General features: G+C 36.5%; 2 protein-coding genes across 3 annotated transcripts in view; one reads left to right on the top strand and one right to left on the bottom strand.

The window, feature by feature from the left end:
- The first annotated feature begins 3,896 nt into the window (after window positions 1-3,896).
- LOC126747196 (uncharacterized) lies at window positions 3,897-6,902 on the top strand. The gene is made up of 4 exons (XM_050455698.1): window positions 3,897-5,751; window positions 5,972-6,058; window positions 6,451-6,534; window positions 6,591-6,902. The coding sequence occupies exons 1-4, from the start codon at window positions 5,668-5,670 to the stop codon at window positions 6,900-6,902; spliced, it is 567 nt and encodes a 188-aa protein (XP_050311655.1). The 5' UTR covers window positions 3,897-5,667.
- A 6,116-nt stretch (window positions 6,903-13,018) lies between these two features.
- The window catches only part of LOC126747382 (transient receptor potential cation channel subfamily A member 1), a 592,560-nt gene continuing 582,350 nt past the window's right edge, over window positions 13,019-23,228 (bottom strand). Inside the window, exons 21-22 of one of the 2 annotated variants that reach the window (XM_050455968.1) lie at window positions 14,659-14,783; window positions 13,019-14,318 (exon numbers count right to left, since the gene is read on the bottom strand). In XM_050455968.1, coding sequence (XP_050311925.1) covers window positions 14,166-14,318; window positions 14,659-14,783 — 278 coding nt within the window. In that variant the 3' untranslated portion in view covers window positions 13,019-14,165. The remainder of the gene's footprint in view (window positions 14,319-14,658; window positions 14,784-23,228) is intronic. The other variant, XM_050455967.1, reaches the window with a different exon arrangement.

Raw genomic sequence — 23,228 nt, 5'->3', positions numbered from 1 at the left:
ACACAAGTTCTGCACAAACTTTTTGAAAAAACTAACAAATAGTGCAAGTAAGCTACCTACGGCCATTTTGGAGTAGCGGTTATTGATAAAGAGATCCCTTACGAGACTTTCCTTATAAATAACGCTAATAGAGGAGTTGGATAAAACTATTGAATAGACAATGTAGATTGTACAATTCTCATCTTAGTCCATACATAGGAAAGTATTGCCAGTATCACCTGTGACGATGACGCTTCTTTAGGCAGGCTAAAAATGAAATTAGTATTGTTGTCATACCAATCTAGAGATTCATCTAAGTGGGGGGCCAAAACAGCACCGATAAACTGTCATGTTCCAGTCGTTCGAATATTACAGATGTGGCAACCCTAATGAGTTCACTTCATTGAAGATCAAGTTCAAAAAAAATGCCTCCCAAGAGGCAGAGCCATCTCTTGGTATCAGACTCTTGGAGTCAGCTAACAGTTGTTTTACTACCGTCAAGTCTAGCGACAGATCCCTAGAGGCCATGCACGCAAACGCAGATGACACACTCTTGGACACTCTCCTTGAGACATGTATTTTTATTAAAGACAGCAATGCTTAATATCTCCCCTCTGTTGAAGGAAGAGATATAAAATTAAAAAGCCCACCAGGCCAAGCTATGTGTCAGATAAATCTTATTTAATGCATTCCTCTTACAGCAGGACGGTTTCCGCCAATTTACCGCCAAGTCTTGGAAGCATACTCTTCGACCCTTAGGGGTAACTGCGGTGTTCGGTTCCGTTCGCCATCCTCAGGCCAATCCTGTCGAGAGGTACATGAGAGAATTGTATTGTCTTCTACGTACTATTGCAATGAAAATCATCGCCGGTGGGCGTACGAGCTGCCAAAGTTTTCAGAATTCTTGAATTCGGTTACCCATGAATCCACCGGGTTTTCCCCTCGAGAACTACATTTAGGCTTACCGCCTTTATCCCTATTAAGAGAAACTGTTAGTTTCCCTGACCTTCCGCCAGATTGCCCGGAGCGAAAATTGGTGTTAGCCCGTGAAATGTTACAAAGTCGAGCGGAAACAAAAAAAATGTCTTATCCGTCGCGTCCTTCACCGAAATATAATGTAGGCGATTTAGTATTGCTTAAAGCCAATCCGATATCCATAGCATTGGCTGCTCAAACGAAAAACATTATGTTGTTGTTTAAGGGACCTTACAGAGTAAAAGCTCAGATTAAGCTTTTCACTTACATTTTAGAAAATCCAAGTACGGGAAAAGAGCGAGGGCAATTTCATACCAGTCATTTAAAGATATATAATGCCTAACCACCTAATGTTATAGGTGATTACCTTTGCTATAGTTTGTTCTATTAGAATATCGGGCGTCTTAAATATTTTCTTTATTTGTGGAAATATATTACATTATTTAAACCCTATATTTCTGCTCGGAGTATTCTTATGATTATTTCTTCTTTGACTCCGTGATTCCGTTAAAAGGTTTTAATCCGGGTCAGTGTTTTTATTATTAAAAGGTGTTAAAACTAAACCCGTAACTGAGGTGAATAAACTGAGATTTCTCGACATTAGTGGTTCCTTTGACCTAAAAATCCCATTACACCATCAAATCAAATCCATGATTTGAAGAGTCTGATGACATTCTGGATTCTGTTAAAACCCGTAATAATAAAAATTAGGATATATTTATATACCCAATATACAGATATGATCATTCTAACTTCGCCTATAGGAATTATATATCGCGGTAGGTCTGGCAACGTTGTAACAACATACTCGAAGCAGCGGACCCCGCCGAAGCCTGAAACCGAAACCTTTCAGTATTCTTAAGGCGTTCAAGCGGGGATGCACTGCTCTGTGGCAAAATAAAAAAAAAAATTGTTTCGTTTGAGTCTTTGCTGCTGCCTGTCCTAACAGCAAAAAATAAACTAAAAACCAACTGCAATAATGTTGTAAACATAAATTAACTAAATATTGGACAGGAAATAAAAAAAATTAATTCAAAATAAAGCAAGAAATTAAGTTAATTTGATAATATTAAATAAAAATTAAAATTATCTTATGTCAGGGTAAAAAACGCCCCCTGTTTAGCAGTGCAGTAAGTCAATCGATCATAAAACGACCTTCTCGTGTTCGACAACATTTCAATGGAGATACTATTAAATGTTTGCCTTATTTTAACACAAAGCTCTTCTAAATTATTCATTCATTTCATTTTCGTGCCTATAAATTTGTTCTTTTAGGTATCCCCAAAGAAAAAAATCATTTGGGGCTAAATCGGGGCTTCTGGCGGGCCGAATTTAATAGTACCGTTTCCACTGATTGTTCGATCAGGGAAAGACGTTTCGAGAAATTGACGTACCACTAATGCGTTATGAGCGGGACAACCATCCTGTTGAAACCAAACTTGTTCTAAATTGATATTGAGCCCTCGACTAGCAGGAAGAACTTGGACAGCGCTTATCTAAAAGGTACCAAGCGCCAAATTGCCATTTTTGAGTTAAGTATACCAATGGACGTAAAATGTCAAAACTTATTTGAGGCGTATAGAATCTAACTCCAAAATGCAAAATTTTACAGGAATTGAGAAAAACCGTTAGCTAGATTATTTTTTGATATTTGATTGCCAAATATTTTTAATTTAAATTTTCTATATAAAAATATCTAAGTATTGGTAAAAAATCCACCATGGCTCTAAGTTTTAGGCTAAATATTTAGGTTTTTGTTTGGAGTTAGCGGCTTTTGATTGTGAAAAATGGATATAGCGGGTTTTGATTCTGATTCAGGGTCCGAAATACGCAGCAAATAGGTAGAGCTTCTTTAGTTACTTTTTTAACTTACTTCACTACAAAAATAAAAACGTAGTATGTCTTAAATCATGTTTATTTTAATTAACAGAAATTGTAATTCTATAAATTTTAACGGAAACATTTTGAATAAAACACAAATTCTTTTAGAACACATTTTTTAAATAGACAGAGATCCCAGCTCTTCAACTGGTTCGCACTGCAAATCTGGAAGCTCTTCATTAGCATTAGCTTGATCTGGTTGGCGAAGTTCAATATTTACGAAAAAATCAAAATCCTCGTTAAGCCTCCAGTTTTCGCCATAGTGTGATTCTAATAATTTACTTACTGCTATAATTTTATCTTGTTTGACAGGAACGTTCACAGGAAGTTGTTGAGGATTCATTGATTTGATTTGCTTATTTTTCTTCGTAACACTTCTAGGATTGCCTAATTCAGTTCTGTAGTTTACTTCACCTTGAACTTTCGTAATTCGATTTTTGTCAAGAGTTTTTTTAAACCGTTTCGAAGGATTAAATTTAAAGTGCCATGCTCCAGGTGGCTTTAGTATATTTTGGGATTCCTTCTTCCAATCCAAAACAGGGACATCGTCACCCATTTTTAATACTATGGCATATTGTCTTATGTGTTCAATATATTGCTGTGGGGTCGTAATTATCTCTTTTTTTCTTATAGCTTTCTCGATATTTCCAAACACCCTGTCGGGTGGTATAAAACTGTGTCCAACTACAGGAAAAATTATCTCAAGTTTCTTAATATTTGGTGGCGCATAACATTCCAGCCAATTTGAACACATTCCCATCATGGTGGTGTTTTTGTTTTGGCCACCACAACCATCAGCAAAAAGTCTAATGTGCGTTTTATCCTCCAAATTCATGTTTATGAGCCGATGGAAAACAGCACTAGCAATTTCATTAGAGCTTTTCGGCCGAACAGTTTCATTCCAACAATAACAAAACACGTTTTCTGAAGTTAACGTCGTCTTGGAACTACCACAGACAATAGTAAAATTGTAGAAGTTATATTGTTTTGAAAAATATGCCTGTTGGTCTGGAAGTTTTGGAACTGGCAAATTCTTTTGGCAGTCAAATGATAATGTTATCATTTCAGGCTTTTCTTTCTTTAGTAATGCAAAAAAAGCTCGTGCCTTAAGTTTATGCACTGTTTTTTCAGCCATCAGTGTAGCTTTTCTAGGAGGATCATCTCTCGCCAGCTTTATTTTTTCACTTATCTGAATGCATGTGGAACATACATCAGTCCTCGGAGAACCGAAGCCAATGTTATATTTTGTACAAAATTCACGTCTAAAAAATGATTCTTTAACACTGACATTGTCAAGTGCTGAATTTGAATACATTTGGTACAGTTTTCTGATGTTTAGTTCTGACGGCAAATATACACGACAAGAACTCTTTGACCTGCAATAATGTGAATCCTGACATTTGAAAGATTCCAAAAAGAACTGAATTGTCTCTCGCCTACATTGATATTTCTTGCTTTTATGATCTCCACCCCGGTTTTCATGTGCCATTTGCCCACTTTCAAAATGTCTTTTTAAAACTCCATAAACTCTATCTTTATTAATATCCAGTATACTCAGAAACGCAGGTTTGCAAACTGGAATTATTTTTCCGCTTCTATTCCTTACAAAAAATTTGTAACTTAATTTTCTCACTTGCCTCGAACTATTCTTTGGACGCTTCCGCTTTGGCAATTGAACGTTGGTATACTTCACAATATAATTATCTTGATCAATTTTTGCAGGAGTAGCATAAAACTTTGAGTGAAAATCAGATATGTCAAATTTGGTTAGAGTGCTGCATCGGAAGCTCTTCGTTGCATGATTACAGCTTGGGACACCCGGTGGTCTTTTAGGCTTGTATCTAAAAATAAGTTGAAAGTGACATATTATTGAGATTACAACGAACCGGCTTTTCATTTTACTTACAAATTATACAAAATTAAACTTATACATTCTTATTTTAACAAATTTTAATGTGCCCCTAATTGTAGTTATCAAAGTAGCAATTAACAATTTTAAAAAATGTCCTAGTTTAGATTTTCGACAAAAAAACGCTTACTTGCAAAAAGATCCTGACTTGAGTATATAAAAATACACTTAGAAACACATTTTTACCAAAATTACACAATAGGACTTACCTCTCAATCTTTTGCTTCTCTGATTTTCGGTTGGATTTGTTTACTAAACATTTTCGGGCTTTGTTCGGTGTACATTTTTGTACGGGTTTATTATACTCATCCATATTTATATTTAAAACTTATTTATAAAAATCACTAAAAGCAATAACTCAGATCCTGCACGATAGAAATCTAAACATCAACTGATGCAATGATACATAAACATGTGCTCGTATCTAATTGAGCAACGTCATTGGTCAAAATGGAGTTGGCGGGATTTGATTGTAACATGTGCAGGGAGTTAGCGGGTTTTGAAAATAAACGCGATGTTTTTGCCATATTTTAGACCTCTTTTAGCGTGTTTTGAAAGTTAAGATTCACACGACCAGATTCATTGGCAAATTAGCTGTGAAATTAAATCAAAATATCATTTTTGGATAAAAGTGGAGTTAGCGGGGTTTGATTCTATACGCCTCATTTATCTAAAAAGTTTCAAACGCCAATTTGATGCGACAGACCTCTTTTGGTAAAGGTTACCAACTATCTTGCTGGGCATTTCAGAAAACTGCTTATTTCTAAACAGATCCAAGTCGCTTGGATTCATTTTGACAAACATGTTCTATTTTGAGTGGCGTGTTTCACGTGTTATTGTTTTTAATACGAAACTGCTCGTTGTTTGCGGTTACTCTGTTTAAAAGTTTTTATAATTATATTTTTGTAGTCAAAGTCTTAAAAATGAGTCGGAGAAGTGCTTTAATATTAAATATGGCGTTAAAGCAGGCAGATTGTGAATTCGGTAATCATGCGAAGGCTGTACCGGTATGTATTATTATTTTAATATTTACTTATTTTTAGGGTTATATATTTTTTTTAATGTAAAATACTAAATTAAATAGCAATTTAAAACACTACTTTTATACTTTATGATGTAAATAGTATTATTTTTAATATTGTATCAAAAACAAGCACATGGGTCTTATATTTTTTCAGATTGTTGCTTGGATCTTTTTAAATAAATAGAGTTTCTTTTTAATTTCAGTCAAACAGTACAGAAATGGATAATGTTGTTACTGGTACTGATGTACAACAACAGCCGTCCAGAGAAATGATCGATGGGAAAGCTTCGGTATGATTTTTTAAAATAAATTTAGTTTTTTTTTAATAAATTAATTCTTGAATAATAAAACTTGCTGAATTTATAAAAAGTCACGATTTGATATTTTCAATTTTATTATTTTAACCAATGAACTCCATGGATAGTGCCTATACCCTTTTAATAATTGATATTGAATTGCAACAGCCGTCGAACGAAATAATTTGCGTGACTTCGGTAATAGTATGTTAAAGTAATTTTTACTATTTAATTTTTTTTTAATAAGATTCTATTTAAAGCTTTTTTCATACGTAGGTATTCAAAATTATAACCGGTATCTAAATTTACATTTTAGTATTGCTATGATTTTTTAATATTTAGTTTTTTTATTGCATTTTGTGATAAAAATGTGGGTAACATTTTAGCAAAACAACAGCGGAGTAGATAATAATTTCGATGTGGATTCGCAACAGCCATCATCCAGCAGAATAATGTGCCTGACAACGCCGGTATGCCTTTTTTGATAAATAAATTGAATACTCTTAGCAGTTAACATTACTTTTAGGATTCCAATTTTACTATTTCCACTGATGATCTTGAGGATGGAGAAAACGAACTTCTTAACTTTGAAGATTCAGGAAGCGAATATGATCCGGAAGAAGTTGATGAATCTGAATCTAAAAAATCTGACTCTGTAGACTCTGAAGAGCAAGAACTTGAAGAACCAGAAGAAGAAGAACGAAACGAACAAAAGGGCCGGCCAAAAAAAGGAAGACCTATAAAATATCAAGGACAGACTTTTAAGAGTAGAAAAAAATTAAAAGACGCCAACAGGAAACATTACACAGTAAAAGGAAAACTGGTAGAGAAAAAATGAAAACTCCAAGTCTCAGTCTCAAAATGTCTTTTTAATTATTCAGGTGACATGTTTCGCTAATGAAGCATCATCAGACCTATAATAAACAAAAAAACACACGTAACTGCAATAAAACCTTACACTAAAACAAAATCAAATATTAAAAATTAGATAAAATTACCTTATAGCTAGGTGACCTGCTAAGTACTGACAAATATAATTTAAATATGAGAATACCAACATATTTTGTAATAAAAAACAATAACACGGCACAAAAATTCAACAAAAAATATAAAAAAGGGAAAAACGTGACAGGTGTAGGATTTGAACCCACGCTCTAAAGTCGATCTTAGTGAAACATCAGACCGTTAACCAATCGGCCAGCCCTGCCTACGAATATTGGAGTCAAAGGTATATATGCGTATCGTGAGCAGAAACAAGAGGTTAGATAAGATTATTAAAGATAAGTCCTGGCTCAAAGGTGAAAACATCATTAACGCATGTCAAATTTGGACTCTTTTTGGCTTTGGTGATTTCCATTTTCTCCAAGAGATCCAACTTTCTGCCGTTTATGTAGGACAATCAGGAAGGATCTCTTTGAGATAATGGACGAGTTCTTTCAATTTGAAAATGCTAGTCAAGCCAAACTTGTCCGACTGTACAGATCCCACCTAATTGCAAGAAAGAACCTTTTACTGAAAATTTGGTTCCTACAAAGTTGCCTAAAATCAGGTTTAACTCCGAAGTTCGTTAACATCAGATGCGGCTCACATACTTCATCTTCACAGAGAGCTTTAAACATAGGAAGACGGATATGAATTAAGGAGGAAATAAAACAACATTACAAAACACTTAACAGAGTCAACTCTAAACTCAAGTACTTATATTTTACATTGACGTTAACGTTGTCCTTTGCGGAGTTTCTATCCTTGGATTCTAAATTGAGAGAAGATGTAGAAGATTTTGGTGCCAATACATCCCGTAGGCTTAGTAAGAAATTGTACAACTTAAGAATTTCACAAAGACCAAAGAGTCCTGACCATTTAGAGCAGAAGCGGGAGCTGGGTAAGAGCAATAGTAACTTGTTTCACAAACGTTTTCTTAATTTATCTAAAGTTTCTTTTACCCCCGAGGAGGAAAATATCTTAAATTTAAATTTAAAATTTAATTTTTCGCAACAAATAAATCGAAACACTAGAGAGGTCCTGGCAGTGGAGGCTGAGAACATCATTCAGTCTGTTAATATTCCTAACAAAAACATTTTACGATCAAAAATAATTAATTTTCTTAACTCTGAGAGACATAACTCTGTCCCTAATAATTACAACAAACAACACCTTAATTCTGTTAAAAACAAAATTGAAACGCACGATCTTCTAATTTCCAGAGCAGACAAAGGCTCTTGTTTGGTAGTCATGAATAGACTCGACTATGTGGCTAAAGTGACGAAATTTCTATCGACTGACGACTTCGTGACTATTACTAGGGATCCAACGATTAGTTTTTTCTCAAAACTTAAGAATTCTCTAGATCGATGTCTTATAACTCTGGAATACTTTAACACCACTAAATCTAACCTATACCCTATGAACCCACGTACTCCTGTGCTCTATGGCTTATCTAAGATTCATAAGGAGGGAAACCCGATAAGACCTGTAGTTTCCTTCGTAAACTCTCCTTGCTATAAATTATCCTCTTGGCTTAACAATACTTTAAGAGAAGTAACTGGTTTTCGGAACGAATTCTCCATTAAAAACTCAATTGAATTTGCTAATTATCTAAAGCAAATAGATGTTCCAAACAATGCCATTTTGCTTTCCTTAGATGTAAAGAACTTGTTCCCTAGCATACCCTCGTCAGATTGTTTAACATTGGTTGAGATCCTGCTAAACAATAATAGTACTTTGCCAAAACTGGTGGTAGATAATCTTATCCACCTTTTATCATTAGTTTTGGAACAAAATTTCTTCAAATTTAATCATCAATTCTTTAGGCAAAAAACTGGTCTCGCCCTGGGTTTTTGTCTTTCACCATTTTTGAGCGAGGTCTTCATGAGTCACTTGGAGGAGAAAATCATGAAAAGTCGCTTTGCGGGCTTTTTGAGAGCTTATAAGAGGTACGTGGATAATGTGTGCGTGTTGTGGGTTGGTGACGAGAATGATTTATTAGATTTCTTGTCATTCATTAACTCCCTTCATAATCAAATCTCTTTTACGCTGGAAAGAGAGACAAACAGAAAATTACCCTTTTAAGATCTTCTTTTATACCGAAATAATAACAGTATTTCTTTTGAACTATATCGCAAACCTTGTGCAACAGATAATATAATCCAATTTAATTCCAATTCCCCTTATCAACACAAATATGCAGCCTTTAATTCAATATTCTACCGTTTATTTAAATTACCTCTGTCCAAAGACGCTTTTCAAAAAGAACATAATATTATAAAAATAATTCCTGTAAACAATAATTTCTCACTTCACAGCTTGAACAAATTATATTACAAATTCTATAATAAATATAAACTGTCCTATCACATCGTCCACCCACCGAACAACATCACCAACAATAATAATTTTAGATGCCTTAGTTATTTTGGCGGCATTTCTCAACAACTTGCAAAATTTTTTAAGCCTTTCAGCCTTTCCATAGCTTTCAAAACGACTAACTCACTAAGAAAGAACCTAGTAAAGACGTTGGATAAAAGTGATCCTCTATCTAAATCGGGTGTATATTGTCTTAATTGTAAGGATTGCCCTGCCGTTTATGTGGGACAATCAGGAAGGAGAGAATCCACAAGGGTACAGGAACACCTAAGCCTCGTTAATAAGTTCAGGGACACCAACACCACAGAAACTAAGTCAGCATTTGCTAACCATTTATTATCAACGGGTCATAGTTTTTCCGTCCCTGAAAATGTTTCCATTGTTCACGAGTGCCCTAAGAGTAGAAAGTTGGATCTCTTGGAGAAAATGGAAATCACCAAAGCCAAAAAGAGTCCAAATTTGACATGCGTTAATGATGTTTTCACCTTTGAGCCAGGACTTATCTTTAATAATCTTATCTAACCTCTTGTTTCTGCTCACGATACGCATATATACCTTTGACTCCAATATTCGTAGACAGGGCTGGACGATTGGTTAACGGTCTGATGTTTCACTAAGATCGACTTTAGAGCGTGGGTTCAAATCCTACACCTGTCACGTTTTTCCCTTTTTTTATATTTTCTGTTGAATTTTTGTGCCGTGTTATTGTTTTTTATTACAAAACATGTGGGTATGCTCATATTTAAATTATATTTGTCAGTACTTAGCAGGTCACCTAGCTATAAGGTAATTTTATCTAATTTTTAATATTTGATTTTGTTTTAGTGTAAGGTTTTATTGTAGTTACGTGTGTTTTTCTGTTTATTATAGGTCTGATGATGCTTCATTAGCGAAACATGTCACCTGAATAATTAAAAAGACATTTTGAGACTGAGACTTGGAGTTTTCATTTTTTTCCCTAGTTACGTAAGTCTCTTTGAGATGGACGAGTTCTTTCAAACTGGTAGAGCCAAAAAAATTTATAGATTTTCAGTGCAAGTGTACATTAAAATGTACCGAAAATGTTTCTTCTTCCATTAGAGAAAAATGGTTTCAGCAATTCTGGGACCTTGAATCTTATAATGCTCAAACAGCTTTTATTGCTGCTACAATAAAAGTTCATGGCATAAAAAGAAAACGAAATAAAGATAGCAATAGAAGACAAAATACCAGGATTTATGAAATAAATAATGTAAGGGTTTGCAGAGATATGTATACTCAAACATTAAGAATTTCTCCAAAAAGAGTAAACACAGCATTAAATAAAATCCAAACAGGAAATGTCAAAGATAAAAGAGGTTTTAAAATCGGTGGTTTCAACAAGATATCTGAAGAAATAGAAAATAAAGTAAAAATTCAAATAGCTAAATTTCCAACATACATTTCACATTATTGCAGAAATAATGATGTAGAGGCAAAGTTTTTGGCAACAGATCTAACACTAAGCAAAATGTTTCATTTATTTATTGAGGAAGAAACTAAAGATAAGATAGGATTTTCAACATATAAGTCAATTTTCTACAAAAACTTTAATCTACGACGCAAATCACCCGTAAAAGACACTTGCAATACATGCGATTCTTTTAACATTAAAATAAAAAATAATGATGATTTAAAGGAACAATATAAATTGGAACATGAAAATCACCTAGTTACCGCAAACGAAGCATGTGAAGCGATGAAGTGTGATCTGAAGCGAGCAAAAAATAATGCAAAACTTGAAGCTGTAACATACGATATGGAAAAAGTTTTGGGCTTACCCAAGTTGCCAACTAATTTGGTATATTATAAACGGCAACTTTCAATTTACCATGAAGGAGTACATGCAGGATCAACCGATACGCTATATTGCTTTATTTGGACAGAGGCAATTGCGGGTCGTGGAGCTCAAGAAGTGGGTTCTTGCTTAAAAAAATTTATTGACAATTATTTAGTTCAAGGAAAAGAGGAATTGATTTTATGGTCCGACTCGTGCGGTGGACAAAATCGAAACATAAAAATTGTTTTGCTATAAAAAGCTATACTAGAAACTCACCCTGGTTTAAAAACTATTTACTTTAAATATCTTATTCCCGGTCACAGCTTCCTTCCCAACGATACAGATTTTGGGAAAATTGAAAGGTCTCTTAAATATCAAATACGTCTGTATATGCTTAATGAGTTTAAACAGGTATTGGAGAATTGCTCGAAAAAAAATAAGTTTGTTACATGTGAAATGACAAAGGATGACTTTCTTGGCACTTTGCAAATTGAAAAATCTATAACTAACAGAAAAACAGACATTAATAATGAGAAAATTGAAAAGCTGGCTTAGAGCTAGAGTCATAATGATTGATAAAGACCATCCTCAGTCTATTTTTATGAAATATTCTCACAAAGAGAGTGAACAATTTAAAGAAATTAATATAAAAAAACTATTAAGGGTAGACCTTCCAATATTACATCCACTTTTTTTGCTTCCAACTTGTTTCAACTGTATCCAAATGGAAAGGAGATATCAAAAAAAAATTAGCTGATCTTTAAACTTTAATGTCATTTGTGCCAAATGATGCAAAATATTTTTATCGAACATTAAGAGGAGCAGATTTTGAAGATGATGTCGAGGGATTTGGTGAAAGTATTGATTTTGAAGTAGAGAATCAGATAAATAATGAGTAAATAAGTGAAGTTTCTAATTTTTTTTATTTTCTTTAGTTTAAAATTTGTTATTTGATGCAAACGGGTTTAATTTATTTGTTTTTACCTATTGCATAAACTTGAGTTTTTAATAAAAAAAGATCCAAGAAGACATAAGAGTTTTATTTAAAAAGAACCAAGCGCCATTTCTTACTATCGAAATGAGAAAAGATAATGTTATTATAGTTTTATTTATATTAAATGAAAAACAAAACTATTTTGCTCTCTAAAATATAAAAAACAGTAACAAATAATAAATTGTCGATTTTTAAAGATTTAAAATGTTTAACCTTAATTTACTCAAAACTGTAAAATGGCTGTTGGTACCTTTTAGATAAGCGCTGTCCACTTCATCCCTCAAAAGATTAAGGTATTTGTTGGCATTAAGGTTTCCATCGATAAAAAAAAGGGCCCATAATTGAATCACCTAAAATGCCAGCCCATACATTAACCTTTTGAGGGTATTGTGTATGTGTTGGTTTGCTTAAATGCTTATTTTCTTTCCAATAACCCACTGTAATGGACGGATTATGTTTACCACAAATAGAGAAAGAGGACTCATCTGAAAACAAAATAACTGCTAATAAACATTTCGTCCCGATTTGCCCTTTCTAATACTTCATGGCAAAATTCCATCCGCCTCTCATGGTCCTGTGGGAAAATTTCTTGGGTTTTTTGCAACTTGTAGCACTTGTACTTATTTCTTTTTAAAATTCTTCTAACCCTTAAAGGCTCAATACCCGTTTCTTTGACAATGGTTGTACTATTACAAGGAAAGTTCATTTCAGCAACAGCACAAACATTAACCTCTCGAAGCTCCCTTTCTTCGCCTAGCGGTCTAACAACAGGTGGTTGCTCATTTGCGTAGCATTTCCTGCAGTTTTGCAAGCACCCAAAGGTCTCAAACCTATGGATAATTGCAAAAATTGTGCTGCGTACGGGAATGGGCCGATTTTTGAACGTGAATGCAATTCTGCCTGATATTTATCGACAGAACTGTCGGCATAATACCACTTAATCATTTGCTTTTTTTCCTCAAGAGAACACATTTTAACAAGAAAATAGCGAGCGGTTTTAAATTTAATCTTTGCTGATTAAGCAGAAAGCTAGGAATAAAAATAACGTTATCGTTAAACGCTTAAAATGCAATCTCATATCGGCTGGTGGTGCAGTGTGATGGGGATAAGAATTGTCTCGTTTTTCGATGAACCAGCGGAGAGCCGTGCGGCAGAAATATCAATGTTGCCAAACGTATTAATTTGTAGCGTATTGCAAACGGCATGTATTGTGCCCTCTGTCTGTCTCATGCGGACTCCATATGTCCCCTCTCGCTTACGCTCATAGACTATTTCCTATAGGCGAGGTTTGAATGATTATATCTGTATAATGTAAAATTACACAGAATTTTATTGAATTTTTTATATATCTACTTTTAGATATTTAATAAATACAGTAGTAAATTAACTCTAAAACCAGCCCTAATACATTGAAAGCAGCAAAAATCAGATTTCAATTATCCCACAATGAAACGTGATCAAACCACAAGACCAAACTCCGAATCCGATACACATTTCTTATTCATTATCTAAATGACAAACAAAAAAAGAAAACAGAGTCTTGACATATAGTTTGCGCATGTCCCAAACCGAAATCCCTAGGAAATTCTACGGACTACTTTCAGTGGTTTGAACCCAATTACCAAACTGAACTTTGTTGTTGCTAGAACAGCTGACAGGCAATCAGAATCCCGGATTAGATTTGCTAGAACGCCTACTTTCGTCTGCGCAGATTCCAGACCGTTTGTGTATTGGTCAAACTACTGCTAGAACAAATCAAAAGGTGGATCGAGCCAATTAGTGTGAGGTATACTTCTGACCAACAGCGCCGATCTGGCTACTTTTTGAAACTAGTTATAATTTATTTTTGGCTACAGATTAAAATGGTATTCCGCGTTTAGCTACTTTACTGTTTAAATTAGAACTTATACTAGTCAACAACAGAAAAGGTTAAGCCACTAATATTTCTAAGTGCTATTTGCCCTGTGCGAGAAGTTTATCACCGACTTCAGTTTTTTCCTTATTCTGGGAGAGGTCCATTTAGTGGTGGGTCCGGAGGTACCACTTCTTAATGTTACACCTTCATCGATGTCATCGGCTTCTGTTTTAATTTCCATTTTCTAAATTAAAATAAAATAGAACATTATGTGTTGATTAGAAAAGAAAGGACGGCAAAAAAATCAATAGCTGCTGTAGCAGTTGCGTGGTTTTCGGATAATAAATTGTAAAAAAAAGAGTCTTTAATATAATAATAGTAATAGGAGCATCTTGAGTGAGTATCAATTAGTTTTAATGTGAGTGATTGGATTATACAGCCCAAGCAACACATCATGTGACTTTCGGAAAAATTGTATTCTTGGAATGTTACAATTCAAGTCCAGATGTAAAATATGAATAAAAAGCATTCATGTTTGCTCCTTAATTAAATTTAAACAAGTCAAACTAATGTATTGTACTTACTTGAATAATTAGCCTCAAAAACTGATTTTGTTGTTCCAGCGTTTGTGACAATTGCCGAAGTCGATTTTTGGTTTTTGTTATTTCTGTCATCACGTAGTCTTCAGAATTATCCATGCCGATGTCTCCTTAATTTAAAAAAAAAAAACTATATTAATATAAATTGTAATTAAAAAACGTCTAATATTAATTAGGATAGTTCAGGTAGAATCATTGAGTTGTTAACAATTCTACATACACCCGGCCACCTCAGATATTGGGTAGTGAAATCAACGCATTAACCTATAATAAATTTAAGTCACAAATTAAAAAAATAACGTTTCTCGTACTTCTCCTTTACGTACAAACGTTTACGTAAACGTTCAGCCAAAAAGAGAAAGACAATATCCGATGTCTTTCTTTTTTTGGCTGAAGACGTTGGGATTTCGGCACCAAAGAAAGAAATTAGCCAGTCGTGCATAGAATATTATTTGCAACCTGTCTCAGGAGATTAGCGATTAGCTCAGTAGCTTTAGAGCAAATTGTAATATTAATAAAATAATAATAATAACCCCCGTGGGGGACCGGGGTCAAAGAATAGTTCCCCGGTATGCTCTGCCTGTTGTAAAAGGCGCAAAAGGGGCAACCTGGGCCACCGGGGTTAAATGGTGGCACACATTCATGAAAATGGAGAATAACCGAAGCCTCGGAGAAAAGTCGCTGCCTGGGGATCGCCAGAGCATGTCTGGAGCCGGCGCTGGACATGACAGCATGCGGACCGTCGGTGGCAGGCTGCTGAGGGGGCGGGCTCTTGCCATACAAGAAACTACAGCTCCACCACAACCCTCAGTTGCACAGGATCATCAAACACCAATAAGGACCCAACCTGGCGAAGGTGTTGCGCAGGATACTGAGCCAATGCTCACTCAAGCAGGGTTTCCAAGACAGCGCTTAAAATGGACATCTGCCATGAACGAATCTATAATGCGTATTTTCTTTAAGGTAACAAATCTGGGGCAACAAATGATTGGCTACAGACAACAGCTACATGCCGAATTCTGCATACAATATCTAAATATGAACGTGACTGAGCAGAGAGTCACTGACCAATACCGCGTCATTCTTAGAAACAACTTGATCCCAGAAAAGCGAAACTGCAGCAAAAATAAATGATCAACAGGCCTTAAATGAAGAAAGGGACAATTTTCAGGACAATGCCGACCAAGAGAGAACAGAAGCGGAAGAAAACTTACACCCGCCAGACCAAGCACCATTACCAGAAGTGATAATAAATGAACAAACCCAAAATGAAGATTAGAATAATGAACATAATGATGAAATGTATTCTAAACTTAGAACAGAGTTTAGAAGGGCGCTGGCAGAGTATAAAGGCACAAACCCGTCAATAAGACCAGCTCTTTCTAGAGTTAACTCTTCCCTGAATTGTCCCTTCTTCTTAATGCTACCACCATAATTATACCTACAGTTACAACACTTGAACAGCTTGATCTGATAATCTATTGTGCGGATACCGCTGTTATTAAAACCCTGGGGTTAAAAATAATAAATAACCAGCAAAGTGTCAGCAAACACGTAATGAAAGACCGACACCGCCGTGGGAAAGGAGACTACAAAAAAAGATTGAAGAAAGACATTGGTCGGCTAAAGAAATATATCGGAGGTACAAGAACCAGTAAAGTATAAAAAAGAGTAAAGGAAATAATGCGTCAGACCCAACAACATATACAGCAGGACTCAGAAAACTGTACTCCGGAACAATGCCTAGATACCCTTAAACAAAAGCTCTCTATTTTTTCAGGTCGGTTAAGAAGGTATAAATCAGAAGGTACAAGAGGAAACAAGATAATTTACTTTTTGATCGCTCAGAAGCTTATTGACACTTCTCCAATAAACACAGCCATTAGCATTTATCAACGAATGCTTGACACCAAATGGCTGACTGAAAAACGAGCAAAGAGCCAAGCATATAATCCAATGGCTATTTTACCATTTTCAATTGACGAAGTGACTAACGTCATAAAAAACTACATGACTGGAAAACTCGCCCAGATCAGGTCCAAAATTACTGGATTAAGAAATTAATTTAAAGCGTCCTCAGAATTTGCCCAATTTATTAACAGAAGGTACCTAACGGTAACTGCATTGGATAACGGTAACTAATATGATTCCTATTCGTAGAGGTATATTTCAAGATTCCTTTGTTTCTCCACTTTGGTTCTGCCTTGCCATAAACCCGCTATCTAGCCAACTCAATTCAACTAGGTACGCATTTGGCCCAAAAAAGAATAATAGAGAACTAACAAGAGTAAACCATCTACTTTATACAGATGACTTAAAAATTCTTGGAGCGACACGAAATCAATTAGATCAGATGCTTAAATAGTGGAAAAATTCTCTGATGATATAGGAATGACCTTTTGACTGGATAAGTGCCGAACTGTAAACATTATTAAGGATAAACTACAACCAGGTGACTTTCAAAGAGAAAACGGACAGATAATTAAAGCCATGGACGAAGAAGAATCACTACAAGAATGCGACGACTTCTTAAAACAAGTCTTAACAGCGGAGATTTATTTAAAGCTATTAATACATATGGAATCAGTTCATTAACTTACTCCTTTGCTATTATAGGATGGAGCAAAACGGACATCAAAAATTTGCAAAGAAAGGTTAGAACACGCCTAACAAAAGCCAATAAGCATCATCCGCGGAGTGCCGTAGAACGAACTACGCTACCTCGACATAGAAGAAGAATGACCGACAAAGAGAAGCAGCTAACTCAGCAAATTAGTAACTTGCGTTCCTTTTTCTTAAGAATGGCTGAAACATCACATTCATCGTACCGTATGTGAAGCAGACGACTCAACACCACTTAAAATACAGGAGCTTGAGCTGCCCAGACACCATCGCACCGAGCAAGAAAAAATGCAAGCTTGGATGGGAAAACCACTACATGGAAGGCATGTTCACAAGGTTCAACAAGAGTATGTCGACATAGCGGCGGCGAACTACTGGTTGACTTCTGGACAGCTTTTCCCCCAAACTGAAGGGTATCCTGTGGTTATCCAAGATCAAGTAATACTAACAAGAAATTATTTAAGGTTTGTCGTAGGTGACCCGACGGTACAAAGTGACAGATGTAGGTATGGATTTGAGACAACGGAGTTCAGCATATCACCAGTGAATCTCAAATTTTTGCATTAAAGGAATATAAAGAACGGCATGATCTAGTTGCAAAGATACTGCATCAAGAGCTGGCAGCAAAACTAAACCTCTTATCGGCAGCCAAGGTACCATATTATTATAACTATAAACCGGAACCAGTTCTTGAAAATGAGCATTACAAATTGTATTGAGATCGCACTGTACTTACAGACCAACGAGTAAGTAACAATAGGCCTGACCTAATCCTAATCGATAAAATTTCTAGGAAGATAACCCTTATTGATGAGCAAAACATAATGAAAAAATTGAACAGGGATCTAGGACACCAGATACGAAGACAATGGGAAATGAGAGAAAAGCGGACAGTTCCAATTAGTACAGTTGTGTCAACAACAGGAATAATACCAAAGAGCCTGATCGAAAACATGAAACTGCTCAACGTTAAGGAAAAAGCATCTATAAGCTGATGCAGAAGTCGACGCTATTATCCACGCCTCGATTCGTCAAGAAGTTCATTGGAAACGCAGATAAAATCAATTAGTTTAAAAAACATATCATGCACTTTTAGTTTAAGTTTATTATTTGTAAATAAAGGTAAAAAACAGAGTCCGATAACCTGGAAAGAACTCCACCAGAGCTTCATCCTTCTGATATCTGAGATATCTGAAGGATCACCCCCTTCCCCAGGGGGGGAGTGCGGTTGCTGTTTGGAATAAAATCTGTTAATAATAATAATAATAATAATAAACTGAACCTCTTGAGGACGGACAAAGTTCCATATTACAATTATACTCCAGAGCCAGTTCTTGAAAATGGCGAGTATAAATTGTACTGGGACCGAACTGTTCTCACCGACCAAAGAACTGTCAACAATAGACCAGATCTTATCCTGGTGGAAAGGCGACTAAGGAGAACCACGCTGATTGACGTTGCTATACCTAATAACAATAACCTCCAAGGAAAATACAACGAAAAGATCATCAAATATCGAGATCTTGAAGGGCAAATCAGACGGCAATGGGAGATGGAGCATGTTCAAACAATTCCGATAATAATCTGGTCAACTGGACTTATACCAAAAACCCTTGTAGAGAACCTCAAACAACTGGGACTAAATGAGCACCACTACAAAAACATGCAAAAAGCGGTGCTACTGGGGACAGCACGGGTCGTCAGAAAGTTCATGGGTACAGAAGACCGAACACAATCCAGGGTCCGACAACCTGGAAAGGGTCCCCTCAGAGCTTAATCCTTTTGATATCTTAGATATCTGGGATAAGTGAATGTTCCCCGTAAAACGGGAGTGTGATTGCCGCAAGGCAAAAATCAATAATAATAATAATAATAATAATAATTTACCCCGTGGGGGGCCGGGGTACAATAGCCTCCTGGTACGTTCTGCCTCTCGTAAAAGGCGACTAAAAGAACAACCTGGACCACCAGGGTTAAATGGTGGTACACCCATGGAAATGGAGACACGAAGCGGAAGATGCCTCGGAGAAAGGTCGCTGCCTGGGGATAGCCAGGGCATGTCTGGAGCCGGCGCTGGACATGACAGTATACGGACCGTCGGTGGCAGGGAGTTAAGGAGGCGGCAACCTGTCATTCAAGAAACTACACCTCCTCCTCTTCAACAACAAAACGACCAGGAGGGCCCAACACCATCACGAGCCCCCCTCGCTGAAGGTGCTGCGCAGGAAATGCAGCCAGCGCTCACCCAGGCGGGACTACAAAGACAGCGCATGAAATGGACATCTGCGATGAATGAAACCGTCATGCGCAGCTTTTATAAAGTGACCAACCTGGGACGAGAAATGATCGGCTACAGACAACCTTTACATGCCGAATTTAGGAAAATCTATCCACATCTCCAAGTTACCGAACAGAGAGTAGCAGACCAGTATCGGGTAATAATGCGTAATCACCTAATTCCAGAGACAAGACTCAATGCCATTAAAGAAGAAATACAAGCGCAAACTAACAACGAACAAGACCCCGCTAACAATGAACCAGCTGAGGAGCAACCTGTAATAGAAAACGTATTAAATAACACACAGGAACTTAACACTACCGAAAACACCCAAGAGGACAATTCTGAGCTATATCACGAACTATCTGCAGAAATGGCACGTGCGATGCTAGAATTTGAGGGAACCAACCCACTGATAAGACCCAAACTTCCAAAAGTAAACTCTTCAAAAAAACTAGGTCAAATTATGGAACTTTTAAACACCAAAATTCTTCCACCTTATCTTTTAAATATTAATAACATGCAATCTCTTCACCTTTTAGTATATAGCGCAGCAACTGCCGTTGCTAAAATCATGAAGATTAAGATAAGGACCCACAATGACTCTGCCAGAACCGAGCTCCCGATACCGCCATGGGAGACCAGACTTCAACGAAAAATTCAGAGGTTTCGAAAAGATATCGGCCAACTAACAGAATATCTGAGGGGTACACGAACAAACAGACTAAAACAGAAAGTTGATGAAATTTTGCAGAGAAATAACATCCACACTCGGCATGAACCAGAAAATAATACAGCTCAACAATGCCTGGATACTCTAAAACAGAAACTTTCCTTATTTTCAGGGCGCCTACGAAGATACAAGACCAGTAATAACCGAAAACGTGACAATCTTCGTTTTGAAAAGGCCGAAAAACAATTTTATAGAGAGTTAAATTCAAAATTAGATCACTCAGATAAGTAATACCCCACGAAAGAACAAATTCAAGATTTTTGGGCCAAACAACTTGCAACTCAAACAACATGCAATATCAACGCAAGCTGGGTTACTAAAGAGAAACAAAACGGTATTAAATATAGCCAGATGGAACATCGACCATTCACTATCGAGGAAGTCAACCAGATTATCCAAAAACTGCATAATTGGAAATTACCTGGCCCAGATGGAGTTCATAATAAAGAAACTACGGAGTATGCATCCTAAACTCTCAGAATTAAATAACCACGTTATTCTTAATCCACAGGAAATGCCAGCGTTCCTAACGCAAGGAGTAACCTATCTACTGCTTAAAGACCAGAACAACACACAAGATCCGTCTAAGTACCGACCGGTAACGTGCCTACCTACTTTGTATAAAATTATCACTTCATGTATAACACAGCGCATTTATCAACACTGTGAGGAAAACAACATCATAGCCGCACAACAAAAAGGATGCGCTAAAGGGTCTATGGGCTGTAAAGAACAACTTATTATCGACTCTGTCATCAACAACCAGGCATATCATAACAAGAGAAATATTTTTACTGCCTACGTCGACTATAAGAAAGCCTTCGACTCAGTACCACACGAATGGCTTATAAACATTTTAAAAGTGTATAAAGTTGATGGTAATACTTTGTCTTTTCTAGAGAGCGCTATGACAAGTTGGAGAACAACGATCCAGCTCGAAGTACAGGGTAAAAGCGCAGTAAGTACAAACAACATTCCAATTCGAACAGGAATCTTCCAAGGGGACTCACTAAGCCCATTATGGTTCTGCCTTGCTATGAACCCTCTTTCGACCCGTCTTAACTCTACCAACTATGGGTTTAGCATCCGAGATAATAACACCGAGATTGCAAAGTTGAATCACTTACTGTATATGGATGATTTAACAATAATGGCTGCAACTAGGAACCAGCTAAACCAAATGCTGCATATAGTAGAAGAGTTCTCCAACGACATCGGCATTCAATTTGGACTAGATAAATGCCATACTCTCAATATAATCCGAGGAAAAATTCAGCCAGGAGAATATCAGATGCAGAATGTCCAGACCATCGAGGCCATGGGCGAACACGAAATTTACAAATACTTGGGGATGAAACAATCACAAACGATTGAACAACAAACAATGAAATGCGAACTGACTAACGAGTTTGTGAAAAGGGTAAGACAAGTTTTGAGAACCAATCTCAACAGCAAAAATATGTTTAAGGCACTTAACTCCTACGCATGTTCAGCTCTTAGTTGTTCTTTTGGGGTAATTAATTGGAGTAGGACAGACATAGAAAGGCTACAAAGAAAAGTGAGGACCCTACTTACTAAAACGCACAACCACCACCCTCGAAAAGCCACTGAAAGAACAATGCTTCCCCGCCACCTTGGAGGAAGAGGATTAATAGATCTGGGTAAACAACTTGAAAAACAAATCACTAACTTAAGATCCTATTTTTACAGGCAAGGAGAAAATTCCACGCTGCATCGCGCAATAAATCAAATAGACTTCATGGGAGGCATCCTAATGAGATCAGCCAAAATCATGTCGACACTGCTTCGTCGAACTATTGGTTGGTATCAGGCAAGATGTTTCCAGAAACCGAGGGCTTTCTACTCGCCATCCAAGATCAGGTTATACCAACAAGAAATTATCTTAAGCACATCGTCAGAGATCCGTCCGTACAAAACGACAAATGCCGGTATGGATGCCAAACATCAGAGATAATCCAACACATAACAGGAGGATGTCAGGCCTTTGCAGCGACAGAATACAAAGAACGGCACGACTCAGCTGGGAAAATTTTACATCAAGAGCTGGCAATGAAGTTGGAACTTATTACAACAGAGAAGGTTCCGTATTATAAATATACTCCAGAACCCGTAGTGGAAAATGACCGATATAAGTTATATTGGGACCGCAGTGTACTTACCGATCAACATGTAAGGCATAATAGACCAGATCTTATTTTAATAGATAAAATTTCCAGGAAAACAACTCTAATTGACGTAGCCATACCGAACAACAATAATCTGCAAGAGAAACACACTGAGAAAATCGCCAAATACAGAGATCTAGAAATTCAAATCGGAAGGCAATGGAGAATGGATAATGTTCAGACCATCCCAATTGTTATATCGACAACGGGTGTAATACCAAAGAGTCTACTGGAATACCTTAAACAACTAGGAACCGGCCAACATCTATATAAGCACATGCAAAAGGCAGTACTACTGGCAACTGCTCGCAGCACCCGAAAATTCCTAGGAGATAACTCTACATTTCAGGTCACTTAAGGGCACCGAAAAGGCCCCCCACAGACCACAGAGCTTAATCCTTTTGATATCGGAGGTATCTGGGATAAGTAACTGATTCCCCCCCTCCCCTTAGCGGGAGTGCGAGCCTTAACTGGCTGTAAATAATAATAATAATAATAATAATAATAAGAACATGTCCGAACTTGGGAAAGGCGATTAAACAACAAAATAACCAAACTTAGAAAAGATATTGGCCAACTCACCGCCTACATTTAAGGACAAAGAAACAGTAAGTTAACCAAGCAATTCAAGAGTGTTATGCGGCAAAACAAAACCCATGCCACATATAACCCCATAATATAGCAGAAGTTTTAGACATTCTCAAACAAAAACTAAGCATTGCTGCACAACGACTTC

The sequence above is a fragment of the Anthonomus grandis genome, chromosome 19 (genome assembly GCF_022605725.1).
Source record: "Anthonomus grandis grandis chromosome 19, icAntGran1.3, whole genome shotgun sequence".
In the NCBI taxonomy this organism is placed as follows: domain Eukaryota; kingdom Metazoa; phylum Arthropoda; class Insecta; order Coleoptera; family Curculionidae; genus Anthonomus; species Anthonomus grandis.
The sequence above is the reverse complement of the archived record's forward strand: the minus strand, read 5'-3'. Positions and strand labels throughout refer to the sequence as shown.